The sequence below is a fragment of the Astatotilapia calliptera genome, chromosome 18 (assembly GCF_900246225.1).
Source record: "Astatotilapia calliptera chromosome 18, fAstCal1.2, whole genome shotgun sequence".
NCBI classification, from domain to species: domain Eukaryota; kingdom Metazoa; phylum Chordata; class Actinopteri; order Cichliformes; family Cichlidae; genus Astatotilapia; species Astatotilapia calliptera.
Genome location: NC_039319.1, coordinates 19,601,558 through 19,615,615, shown reverse-complemented (window position 1 = coordinate 19,615,615; position 14,058 = coordinate 19,601,558). Strand labels below are relative to the sequence as shown.

Here is a 14,058-nt window from a genome sequence, read left to right as displayed (position 1 = left end):
TGACTGGGACCCACATGTGGCCATAGGTCGGCAGAGCTGTCGGAGAACTGATTGGCCCTCTACTGTCTGGCATCAAGATTATGTAATTAATGCTCAGTAAAGCCACAGAACAGCCATGTTTTCTTCAGGCTGCCTCTCATTGAAGTTTTATTGGCTCTGACCATGAAAGGCCCCCTAATGAAGGGCAGGATGCTGGGGGAAGTTGAGGAGACAGGGGAGAGCAGATGAGGGGAGGCAGAATGGTAGCAAAGAAAGAAGAGAGCATGGGGTGAGAGGCCACTCATTTTAGCCTACTTGTGCAGTAATTATGTGGTGAGCATCTCTACAGAAATACTATAGATGTTAGACTAAATCTTCCTAGAAAAAAACCCTCGCGCTTGGTTCGAAACTGGATAGTTGTAAAGGGAAATTCTTACGCTTTCCTTCAGAAAAAAATTGCAGCAAATTAAACGTCTTTTCGTGTAAAAGACACAGCATAGTATAAATAAACTATGAAGAGAAAAGTATTGGGCCAAATATCTTAATCTTTGAATTCAGGTGTTTTTGGTCTTGTTGTCACATGATTATAAAGTCAAGCACCTAGCCGTGCAGTCTGTCTTTGCAAGCACATGTGCAAGAATGAGTCACCCTAAGAAAGCTTACCGAATTCAAGCACGGTGTGTTAATAGGATTGTGGCATCCATTGTGGCAACAAGACAGTTTGGGAAGTTTCTTCCTTTCTAGACATTCCACCATCAGCTGTAAGTGCAACGGGAAGGATTTAGGAACCACAGCCACAAAACTTTAGACCACATAAAGTTACAAAGGGGGGGTTGCCAGCTGCTGAAACGCGTAGTGCATAAACGTTGCCAATGCTCTTCTGGTTCAGTAACTGCATAGTTCCAAGCCTCATTTCACTTTAACATCAGCATGAACACTGAGTACCAGGAGCTGCATGGTGTGGATTTCCACAGCAAGCAGCTCCTGTAGTACTTTTGTTCATATACTGTGTAATAAACTGTTAATAGTTATCAATAAATTGCCCATTTAAAAGGTTACTGCAGGTTACAAGAGTATGAAGAAATCACAGTAGTTTGTATTTTTAAGACAGTTGATCCATAACAGAGTTCATTGGGACCCCACTATTCCATTTTTTGTCCACCCAGTTGCAGCAACAGTAACCCTGAACCACAACTCAAGGGTTATCTTATCAGAGCTGTTGCTGTCTGTTGTCAGTACTTCCTCTCCTCCTTTGTCATTGCAACAGATTTACAGTTGGACCATTTTGTTTTTCGTTAGGGATAGCCATGTTGAAATGTGATACTAAGCATTATTAGGCTCACCTCTGGGGCTTTAACAAGTCATTCTCCCACTGCATTGCCTAATAAAAGATCAATAAACAGAACTGTAATTTGAAGGGAAACACTGGGTAATAAATCACTTTGAAACTGACTCATTTATAGTAATTAAAGAAAATGGCTTTGCCTTGTATAAATATTCATATTTAGGAAAGGAATTTTATATAAAATGGTTTGGAATAAACTTAAATTGTAATTTTATTTCCCCACAGCAGCCTTTAGATTACTGTACAAGGTTCTACTTTCTGCCTCTTAATAACTGGACTGAAATGCGCGTGCTAGAATTCATTGCTGTCAAATGCAAGACCTCTGTGTTTTCCAATTTAGTTTCATTGTTTGTATAAGAAAAGTAATTGTGAAACCTGCACATGTTAATGTCAGCTTTTCTGGGAAATTCCCCATTGACTGTAATGCCTCCATTGCGTGGCACCTTCTGAAAATGAAAACTAAAGGAGTGGAAAGTTGTTCTTGAAACCACATCTAGATTTCAACAGTGTGAGTGCACTCGGGTCTCAAAGGGGTTAAAACATTGCTTGAGAGACAGAAAAAGCAGGCGCTGATGCAAGAGGCAAACAGTGGCAAAATCTCTTATTATGTATTGCCTATTCATTTCTTATGGCATCATTGTATTACTGACTGTGTCCATAGTTATATTGCGCTTATACAGCATGCAATTTCCATATATTTTCAAGTATGTACACAAATAGGCAATATCGTCCTTCTGCTGAAAGTCAGCTTACATATGTTACTGGCGCTCTCATCGCACCCTCTAATAGAGTTTTATGAAGACATTAAAGACAGAAAGAGCAGTTTAAAGCCAGATCTGATAAAAGGCACACACAGACACACACAAACACACACCCCTGACAAAATGTGATGTAGTGAAGGAACTGCAGCAGTGGCCAGTGTACAGGGCTCCCGGCAAGGCCTCCGCATGGTTTTTATGTAAATATAAGTGTGCTGTTTCAACAGATGTAATCGGCCTTTAGAGCGAGATCATTGTGTCCTCTCCCTAAAACCAGTCTCATCCTGGGCTCTTGCAGATAGCATCGATTCTGCATCCTCTCTGGGTTTTTATGTCAACCATTAGCCAGAGTTCAGCACATTCACTGGAGTGCTCAAGTGTGTATGCATCACTCACTTGATCTGTCTCCCTCCTTTCTTGTTTCTCAGTCAATGCCTCTTTGCATCAGTCAGTTTCATTTACATTTTCTCTCTGTTTTGCCATTTTTTTCCTTCCTTGTACGAGCGTGGCGAGTCCAAACGATCATACCTACATCCTTACACGTTTAAACACTTTAAAAAACAAAAGTTTGAGTTGTTTTAAAGCTTGTTTTTTTCTTCTTGCTAGCCATTTTGCATTGCCATTTTTGATCTACTTTATTGTCCCCTTGATCACATTTACCCAGCATCTGTCTGTGCACACGCAGCTTCCAGAAAAACCTAGATTTGCCCATCTCCAAACACGAAGCCCTCCACAGTTGCCAAAGACAGATGATGACAGAAAAAGGAGAAATGTTGATGGTTAGTGCAAAGGGTAGACAGATTATATTGTAGAGAAAAATGAGAAATAGCGAAGGAAACTGTGGAGGGGGGTGGGTGAGCTTATGAGGCAAGATAAGGAGGGGAGAGAATATGATGATGGATGACTTAGGGAAAATGACAGAGAAGTGAGCTGAGGGGAGAAAGCGGCAGGGAGGGATTTGCATTCAGAATGGTGAGGATAAAGTGCAGGAAATAGAAGAAATAGAGAACTTTCAGTGAACAGGAGCGGGGAAAAAATAATTGGAATTAAGTGAAAATGGCAAATGGTCCTTTGATTCTTTGGGTTAATCTCGCAAACAGGCACTGTCGTGGATGAGAAATGTCCCCTGTGGTGTGTTGCGTTGTGCTTTTGTATGTCTCTGTGGGCATCCTGGCACTGTTGCTGCTCAGTAATCTGAGCACATTCCAGTCTTTTCCATGCATGGAGAAAATCTTAGGTACACCCACAAAATGCTTTCCCAGAAATTACCACCGGACAGAGCGGTGTCCATGAAGTCTAATTGAAACACCACTTTCAATACCTTTCAATAATGATCACTGAACACAGTTTTGATTTTGTTTTTTGTTGACAGTATATTTTGCAGTGATATGTGACTTTATTCAAAAAAGGCAAAAAAATCTCTAATGCATACACAATGACAGACTCTACGAATGTGGCAGTGGTGTAACCTCATTCTTCCAACTTCATTCAATTACCTGCACACTATTTTTAGACGATCAGTTCTCCTTTTCTATTTCTCATATGTCTTTTCGAATGAATGAACTGCTCCTCTCATCTGTCTCTTGCTGTGAAAACTCATAAGCTTATGTGAAGAGATGACAAAATCTAAAATTTATGATAACCTCTTATGAATAACTCTCACACAAGTAATGATATATACTTTTAACCGGTGTGTTGGTAAAAGTCCATCTGGTCCTTTTTGGTTCCGATCCCTTTCATGTATCTAATTTAGGCTATTCTATGTTGTGTAAAGCTAAAAAGCATGATGCAGATTTTCCAATCTTATGTTGCTTCTGTCCTAAACTAACATAGTGGCTAACATAGTAACATTTTTCTTTGTGTGTTGATTTCAACCAAATGCAGTATTAGGAAACAAAATAGCAAGTTTGGTGGTTAATATTTTCCTGGGAATATTTTTTTTTTTACAGTGACCTTGATATCATAACAGAAGTTGAAACAGTGATTCTGGCTGCAAAACTTCAATTTTGATACATGCAAAAGGCTCAGAGTCAGCTAAGCACGCATATCTTTTAGTCTGCTTCAGATCTTTGTTCAGATTGGCAGCATCTCCCTCTGTGGCCTCGGAAACTGTGGGAGGCCACATCTCTGTGGTTCTCAGCCCCCCTATGAGAAGTCCTACATTAATTTCCCACTAGAACAACTTCTATCCTGACATTCCTTCAACATTCCTCAGGCCTCCCCTGTAATGAAAGCATTTTATCACATGGCTTTGCCTTCATTTCTCCAATTTGTTTATAAAAAGATAGATTGCATGAAAAGTGGGATGCATAAAGCGTTGCCTGGGTTTGATGAACAGACACATGTACACTAATAGACATTAAGTGCTTTTTCTTACCACAAATATAAATTGTCAGTATTCTCTCTGTTTAAAACAAAACGCTTTTGAGAGCGCCCGAGCTTTGGTCGTGGTTTGTCTTAAGCCTTTTCTCTCGCCCACACTGATCAGAGTGAAGCTGCTAATGGGGAATTGCCATTTAGATGGATTGTTCACTTAGCGTTCCCCCCTTATGGCTATGTAAACTGGACTCTAAAACAAATCTAGTCTGTAAATCTGTCAAGTGAGACACAGTCTTTCTTTTGTTGGATTTTAAATGAAGCTGTATTGATGTGTGTATACACTCCAGAAGTGGAAAAATGCTGGGTGCGTCACCACTGATGAGTTTTTCATCATTTACAGCAGCAAATGTGACTAACATATGGCTACACAGCATGTAATGTTGTCACCATCAGTGATGCATGTGTGCCCATAGTGTATTTCTTTGGGGCCATCTGATGGAAAAGAGGCACTTTTTATGTATGTCACTTCTAACTGCAAGACTATCTATAAGTACAGTTTGACAAGGAGAGTAACACGTCAAGTAAACTCTCCAATAGTTTGATTAATAGGAGGTTTTGGCAAACTTCTTCCATCTTAGCGGTTATGTATAGACCAGAGCTGGTATGTACCCAGTGCTGTTTTCTCCAATTGGGACATCAAAACTCAACTAAGTAAAAACATACAGTTCAAGTTAAAACTTTTTCAACAGGTAATCAGTGAAGAAATCAGCTATAGCACAGTTTTTCTTTAGCTACTTTTATATTTTATATTTATATTTTTTTATATATTATATAAAAATGTTGTTACATGTTTAGTTTACATTTTCAGGTCACAAATGACAAATAAATATTCAATGTGACCACCTTTGTTCTTCAGTGTATCCTGAACTCTCTTAGGCAAGCTTCCTTGTCATTTCCTTAAGTACTCTTCAGGAATAGTTCTCCAAGCTTCTCTGAAGGACATTCAAAGTTCTCTGTTGGATGTTGACTGCCTTTTGTTTCTCTGTCAAGATGATCCCTCACTACTTGAATAATGTTTAGGTCTGTGCTCTGGGGAGACCAATCCATGACTGATAGTGTGTTACATTGCACTGGCAGTGTGTTTGAGGGTCATTGTCATGCTGAAAAATGAAGCCAGTTTAGTGGATTAAAAGCTACCTGTTTTTCTTCCTTATTTGTCGATTGACAGCCACCTTTCCATTGCTGACGAGGAATCACCTCTTTAGGAATCCCCTTGATGGTGTCAACATATCATTTCATGCCTGTGTGTTGTGTTATTGTTGTCATTGTTTTAATTTCAACTAAAGAAACATGATAAATTTATGTGTTTTAAGCTTTTTGCTTTGTGTAGACAAAACACTGGTTCATCGTGGTTTTTATGCTTGAATGATTCATAGATCAATGTTGAGTGGCTGAAAAAAAGAAGAAAATCTTCAGAAAGTCCAGAGTAACAGAAAGTATTGCTCACGATCAGTCCAACAAAATACTTGAAATTGCACGATAATTGCTGTCTCTCTCTTTTGTTCCATGGGATGTTAAGTCAACCTGAAACTTATGCAAGCCAAACTCCATCTGGTATGAAGAAGCGAAGAGAGGATATGTTATAAGTATGAAGGTGAAGCCCTAGTGGCTCTACAACATTGATTTTCTGTCTCACATCTCCTGAAGAGTCACATAGCAACAGAGACCTCTGAATCTGTAATCAGATCCAATCAATGGTGCTCCTGTCCTGGGCCACACACATGTGAACCACCATATAAGTAAATTAACCTGCACACACAAAGCATAACATCTATTCTACCATAATACGACACGCTGACGTTAGATATACAGAAGACAAATGAATGAGGAAAGTCCAAACAAACTGATACAATAGTCAGCTACAATTTTCACCTCCACCCTGACAGGGACAGAAAGATGGGGATAGTGAATTGGAAAGGTGGAATGGCACCCAAGGGAGCAATGGAACATTCACACTGGTGCTCATCCATCTCCAGGACATGAGCAAGCTGGCTGCCTGTAGCATGCCAAACAGAGGACGCCTTATAGAGAATTCAACATGAGCTGTAGGCCAGCCTCGTATATGTGTGGCAGACGTCCTTTTGTACACACATACTAACACACACAGCTGCTTCTTAAACTCCTCGATCTTACATTGCACACCAATGGTGACCCCAGCGATCTAACTGGAATGGGTCTGATGCTGGTGGAGCCACATTTCTCTAGCTGGCCATTGTCACATGAAGACAAAGTTACACTGTTTTGGTAACGGCCAGACTTTCCTGTTGACAAATGTTCAAGCTTCTCTTCACCGCCTTACTAAGGCACACTACATTCTAATCATGCCCTCACCTTACACATCAGCTTAAAAACACTGATTTGAAACCTAGATTAGACAATAAGCAACCTTAAAATTAGGCTACAGCTTTTGTTTTGTTAGCTTGCTAAAATGGCACTATTATATCTAGCACCACTGCTCTAAATTGTGAGTAAAATTAACAAAAAACTTAAAACCGCCATGCTTTTATTTTAATATTATTTATTTCATTTATAAATTCACCATCATTAAGTAAAATCCAACTGAAATATATAAAATAAAATGTTTATTTATTCAAATAATGAATCATTAAGGAAAATGGGCTAGGTGTAAACTAGCTGTAGATCAATCAATTGCCTTTCATTTGACCAGATTCCATTAAATTAAACATTTTGCATTATGCTTAGTTAAGAAACAAAATTAAGGATTTGTTTTTTAAGGAGTTTATTTCAAATCAAAACCTATAAAATGCAACCACAAAGTTGAAACATTTACAGATAGCAAAGCATTTTAAGACTGGTTTAAACAAAGATGCCATGGCAGTTACAGCATCTTGTTTACTCAAGCCCAGAATTTGCATTGTAATTCGCATAAAAAGTCAGCAAATGATAATGCACGACGCTTTCAGAGCATGCTCAGTTTGTTGCTTTTGTTTGTTGCCTTTCTTAATGTTGTAACACCAGCTGCAATGAGATTCAACAGCTCTTGCTCTAGTCACAGTTCTTTCTTTTGCCTCTTCCCATCTTTCCTTGTATGATACTGAAAAAGTGTGACAGGGAGCAAGGTCTGAAAAATCTCTTCCCCTGTGGGTCTTAAGTAAGTAAGTAAGTAAGTAAAATTTTATTTATATAGCACATTTCTAGATAAAAGATCACAAAGTGCTTCACAAGGTATAAAACAAAAACAGTCAAAAGTTGACAAAATGCAATTTTAAAAAGATGTGTTTTAAGCTGTTTTTTAAAAGTAATCACTGAGTCTGCAGATCTTAAGTTCTGAGGAAGAGAATTCCACAGTCTGGCGGCCACAGTAGCTTTTGCTACTGTGGCCGCCAGACTGTCTTATTAGTGAGTGTTTAAAAAGAGCGAGCTGTCCACTGCAAGTGTGGTGATTCAAGTCTGTCTCTATTTTTCTTTCATAATGGAGAGAATAATTTGGGATTCTTATGGGATAGGAAAATATTGCAAAGCTAAATGCCTGTTCATATTTGATGCTCTTCATACACAGAATGGCTGAGCAGAGGGAGTGATCTGATAAGTACAATGTTGAAAACTTTTACAGCTCTTGACATGCACAAAAGCTTTGTCAATGCGTGCTGGCTTTTATTCTGTTTTATGTTTCAGAAATAAATTGTCTATCACTTCACAATAGCATTTTCCCACTATTGGACACAAAATGACAACATCGTCATGCTCAGTGTCAAGAAAAATACACAATTTAATGCTGTCTTCTTGCCCACTGCCAGCAGAACTGTACATGATGTGAAACACAACTGACAAGTGAGGCCAATCAGTGGTTTGGAGACAAAAACAAAACAAAAAAAATCCATTATATCCTATTGCAGATTTGATCCCTGTCAGCATGTCCGAGGCTCTTCTTGATGCAATGTTGTGTTGAAAATGATTTAATTGGACTCAATTAGTCAGCTCAAAAACTCACTGATCATAATGCTAATTGGCCTGCGGAGCAGGGTGAAAGATCAGCATCCTGCAACGATGGCATGTGTTACTTTGTTGTAAGCACTGACAAACCTCTGAAGAGAGCGAAATTGATACATTGACGAGTGAAAGTCAAGAAGGAGAGCTGTGGTTAATGGCAGCCGCAGGTCCTCCTTCGTTTCTCCTCTGCCTCACCCAACTGCCCATTTTTGAAAAGCTATTTCCAGCGCTTTCCTTCTTCCTTTGCTCATCACTGTAATCCCCTTGCTGAAAAGGTAAGACAATCTGGGGGTGGTGGTTGGGGGTACTGTCACTGCCACCCTAGTATTGCACAATCAGCTTGAATTCAGAGAACATCTGAGGAGAAAAGGCAGGTACGAATCTTAAAGCTCAGTTTGCAGTCTGTGACGTGACTGTTCTTCGTCTCTGATTGTGTGAATTAGTGTTAGATCTACTCTTTACTATGCAGTAAAGATTTCTGCATGCATGTGTGCAGTGTGTGTGTGCAAGGATGTTTAAGTGTGTTCTGGCAAAGCCAGTCAGACAGAAGCGCTGATGTGTGCCATAGTTTAAAATAGCCCCGCCAGACAGACAGCTGAGCAGCTGTGACCTCAGGTCCCCTGCCCTGAACTTTCAGTTGCACTCAGTGACCACACTGTTTCTTTCAACGTGCGTAAATACGCAATGAATCATCTATAGTCTTTATCAAAACTGCTTAATGAATAAAAGGAGTGAAATAAAAGTTCCAAGCAATTATCACACTAACTCTATTTTAGTTTCAGACTCATATTTTAGAGTCTTTCATGGCTTTGTTCATCCAATGGCAGGCTTTGGTTTTGTCAGGCAGGAACAATCCATCCCAATTACAGCTTGGGCAAAGAGAAGGCACGCTATGCACAGACAGACTGGGCACCCTCCTCTCTCTCCTCTGCAGCCAAGCAGACACTCAGTTTTATAGCAACAAGCATGAAATAGACTCCAAGGATCAAATACAGCGTGCGTGCAGTTGGAAGTGTGCATTTGCGAGACAGGGTGTGTGAATGAGATCATTGGTGTGTGTGTGCGTGTGTGCGTGACAGATGATTTTTGTGCACGTTGTGTGCTTTAGTAAGGAAAGTGCTATTAGTTATATGTTCCTGGGCTGATGGCTAAAACAGTGGGAGGTGCGGTAAGGCTTGAAGCGCTGCTGTCACCTGATGCATTGCCATTTTGCATTTTTTTAAAATAACTAAAGATCATTGTTACACTGGAGACCAGTTATACCATCAATTCTAAATCCTTCTGACACTATGTAATTATTCTGGCTACATGCAGTGATGCTAAAATAACTCCCAAAACAGCCTCAGCCTGACATACAGTTGATTTAAACCATAGCCTCACGCTATCTCGTTGGCGATTACCGTACTCTCAGCGTCATAGCACAAAAGAAACATGGGCTTCTGCACTCCTTGTGCGTGCTTTGTGTTTGACTAAAAACGATATCAAGACTTCAGGGACAAATTAAGGGTAATTAAACTCGACGAGTAGGCAAAGTTCCCCCTCAGGAGTGGTCAACAGGTCAGTCTCACATGAGTGCAGTGAGCTGACGTCCTCCCTGTCATCATGACTGACGGTGCCAAACTTATTCATGTCTTCTGCACACCGCCTTTGCCTCTATTCCTGGCACAAACACAGACTGATATGTTTAGCAAAAGGCTTCCTAGATGCAAATAGAGAAGGTCAGACTGAGACAGCTTGCCCTGCCCATGCCCTCATAATTCAATCCTTGTCACTGCTGACCAGCTGCAAGCATGAACACACACTTTATCCTAAAAGCTAAGCCCTCCTGGCTCTAGCTGGTGCACCGAGATGATAGCTAGATGATATGGGTCAAACCATTGGAAAACAAATTACATCAACCTTTTACAGGTTCAGAAAGTATCTAAAGTATTGTAACCACCCCCCAAGTTTAAAATTTGTTTTTAAGGAACCAGGGCAACAGAAGTTGAGGCAATACAAAAAAATAAAGCTCCTGATCATACACACTGGCCTTTGTATTTATAATGCAAATTGGGTTGAAGATGGATGTAGGTATGCTGAAAAGTGCATAGGACCAACAACAGGAAAGTCGGGGAAATGACCCAAGAGTATTAAATAAAAACACCTGTGTCGATGTGTAATGTGTGTTAGTCTCTAGTAGGAAGATCTGCTTTGTTCGTGACTGGTATTCTTTAAGGACAGGCTAGAGAAGCAAACGAAAGAGCAGAGCACTTTTAATAGAGCTCAACAACACTATATCATTCCCATACAAAAGAGACGAAATGAGACAAAAAACAAATGACACGTGATGCAAAATATGTACATTTATACACATGCGAGGGTATATGACTGTAAGGAACCAGTGAGTGCAAAGAACATTGGCCTGGAACAGAACATACAAGTAGGAAAACAACCAAATAAGATTACCTGACCCAAAATGTGAAACGTTTGAACTGTTGTAACCCACATAGGTGTGGTCATCTTTACTGTCCATTAACTACAATACTTTTATTGTATGTATGGCATGCCAGCACAATATAGACCTATTGAGGTTAGACACTGTGTCTGTGTAGCTTTTACATATGGTGTAGTCAGCATTTATACTGCATCTTCTTAACAGGGACCATTCATCATCCTCATTTACTGGTAATCTGCTGTGCTAGTACCAGTGGATACAACCAATCTACACAAGAAGGAAAAGATGTATAAAGAGCAAGCCACGTTACTTAGTTTTGGGAGTTTTTTGACAAATTTTTCTTTTGCTCTCTTGTCATGCATGACCTTTGGAAACATCAATACTTCAACTTCATCAATAGTTTGAGACTCTCGGTTTGTTTTTGCTTTTGTATGTATATTTTAAGAAAAAAATGACAAAAGCAAAAGAAGATGGGCTCACAGGCTACTGCTGTAATGAATCAAGCACAAGTTGCCCATAACTTTGTAAAAAAAATGATTTTGTTAAATTAGAATTAAAGCAGTCATGTTTGCTCCTGTTTTCAAATTCCTATTATTTACCACCCCAATTCCAAAAAAAAGTTGTGACACTGTGTCGAATGTAAATAAAAACAGCATCCTATGATTTATGAAAATTAATGGATTTTTGTAAATCAACATATCTCATAAAGATATATTTTTCTTACAGTAGAACACAGAAAAACATTAGGTCAAGTTCAAGTTGATGGCAACCAACATTTGTCAAAAATCTTGGGACACAAAAGGCTAGATAAGTAATTGCTACTAAAAAATAGCTGAAGGAAAATGTCACAGCTAAGTAGGTTAATTGGCATGAGGTCAGTAACATAATTGAGTGTACAAAGACCATCACAGTGTGGCAGAGTTTCACTATTTCACCATAAAATTGTAAAGACTTTGGATATCATACCATCCGCAGTGTGTAATATCAGGAAAAGAGAATCTGGAGAAATCTCTGTGCGCAAGGGAGAAATGCCAAAAAAAATCACTGCTGGATTCCTGTGCTCTTCAGGTCATCAGGCAGCACTGCATTAATAACGGACATGATTCTGACATAAAAATAACAGCATGGGCTCACTAAAACTTCCACGAATCACTGTCTGTGGACACAAATACAGGTTAAAGCTCCATCAAGCCAAAAAGAAGTGATCCAGGAACATCACTTCTTTTTCTGGGCCTAATTTGACTTAAAATGGGAGAAATGGAAAACTGTTCTGGTCAGACAAATTAAAATTGAAAATTCTTTTCAGGAAATATGGATGCCACGTCCTCTGGACTCAAGAGGAAAAGTGTTGGTTTGTTATCAGCACTGAGTTCAAAGGTCTGCATTTTTGATAGCATGGAACTGGTGGCTTGTACATTTGGTGTCCTGCAACCAGCCTCCTCATTTCCTAGACATTTACAGATTGGTGATTGCTACACAGTGGTAAACAGGACCCTGTCCCAACTTTTTTGAGAGATCTTCCTGCCATCAAAGAAAAGTATATATACCATTTTACTGGGTTCTATGGTGAATCGAATAAGGGTTTATGAGATTAGCAAATCATTCTGTTTTCAGTTATAGTTTACAAATTGTCCCAAATTTCTGAAATTAGGGTTATAGAAAGGCAAACCTTGATGTCATGTCACCAATGAGAAATGGTGGGAAAGACTTTGATAGCTCTGTAGGTTATACATGTATTAAAGTGTAATTCAATGAGTAGATACACAAACATGGATGCACAATAGACATGATCAAAATCAACAATGTACAGACTTTGTTCAAATGTCCAAAACCGTCCATTTATGTCATAGGTTTAAGGAGGAAAATTATGCATATTTCTGCATCATTCTTGATAATGCATTTTTAAAAATTTTTTGCACCCTTTCTTATTTTGTACTGAGCGACAAGCACAGCCCATTCACAGCTAACTCAAAAGAACAAAAAAAAAGAAAAGAAAAAATACGAAAACTCTATTCAGCTCAGTCAGTTAAGAGCTTTTTTTTTCCCCAATCAGAACCTCATAAACTCTAGCAAATCTGTCCACCTATGTACACTTACATACTATACACACCTAGTTTATCTGCACAATTCAGCCATGCATGTGTGCCTGTGCTGTACCTGTGTACTTGTTACATTCTTATCACTGCCAAGGCACGCAGTCATTAGAGAATATCAAATCTGCTGTATGAGGCCACATACCTGGGATTGATCTAGCAGTCAATGCATTCCTTAATCCCCAAATATGAATGAGTTGAGTTTTCAAATGAGACGCAGTGCTGTGACGAGGTTTTTAGCATCAAAGGGTAAGTAAACACCAGCAGCAGAAAAAGAACAAAGCGTTTTTGGCAGGTGTTTGTAAGTAAAATCAGAATGATGGCCTTTCATTTTGGATCACAAAGGTGTGTTTGTTTAAGTGAAACAAGGACGTGCATGTTTGCATACACACGTCCAGCCTCGTAGCCTTGTAGATAAGCGTGCATAATATCAGCTTGTCCAAACACCCACAATTGTGATGCTGCAGGACACCAGTCTGCATCTGCCCTGTTCTCCTTTGTATCTATGTAGGTTGAGGATAGCAGTAAGGATTATATCTGTGATATGTATATGAGTTTTTCTGTGCATGTAGGTTCCTAAAGGGACAGAGGTGAAGGTTGATCCGCAGCCTGTGCTGGCATCAGAACAGGATCCACTGCAGGCAAAGTCCAGCAAAAAGCAGTGCAAGGCTGCAGCACTGTGTCCAGCTGGCAGATGAAGAACCCCCTATCATCTTCACTAAGGGGGGCTTAGAGGGGTTTTCTTGTGGGCTGTCACCTTCAGGATGTTTCCCTAATGGTTTACCAGCACTGGATGGTTCGGGTACTGTGGGAGACGAAAACAGAGAGAGACAACGGGAAAGAGAAACAGGAAATAACAAGTTTAGCCTCCATTGAATTCAGGCATATGTGCTTAAATGTTCTTTGGGTTTGTATATTATATTCAATAATCACTTAGTCAAGATTCCCATTACTTCAACTCTAATACCTTTCAAAGACTAGTGGCAGTGGCTGTTTCAGTTCAAAGTGCCCATAATTTGCTTTCAAAAATGCTTTCTTTTTTATTTATTTAGTTTCATTTAGGTTTTTTTTTGCCAGTGCATTTATAATGCTGCTAAGTTGCTTAATAGCTAAAAGTAT

At 39.4% G+C, this 14,058-nt stretch overlaps 1 protein-coding gene across 2 annotated transcripts in view; it reads right to left on the bottom strand.

Annotated features, from left to right (window-relative positions):
- Positions 1 to 10,647: 10,647 nt before the first annotated feature.
- gpc5c (glypican 5c) overlaps positions 10,648 to 14,058 on the bottom strand; it is a 108,359-nt gene continuing 104,948 nt past the window's right edge. For both annotated transcript variants that reach the window (XM_026148956.1, XM_026148957.1), the window contains one exon: positions 10,648 to 13,744. In XM_026148956.1, coding sequence (XP_026004741.1) covers positions 13,560 to 13,744 — 185 coding nt within the window. In that variant the 3' untranslated portion in view covers positions 10,648 to 13,559. The remainder of the gene's footprint in view (positions 13,745 to 14,058) is intronic.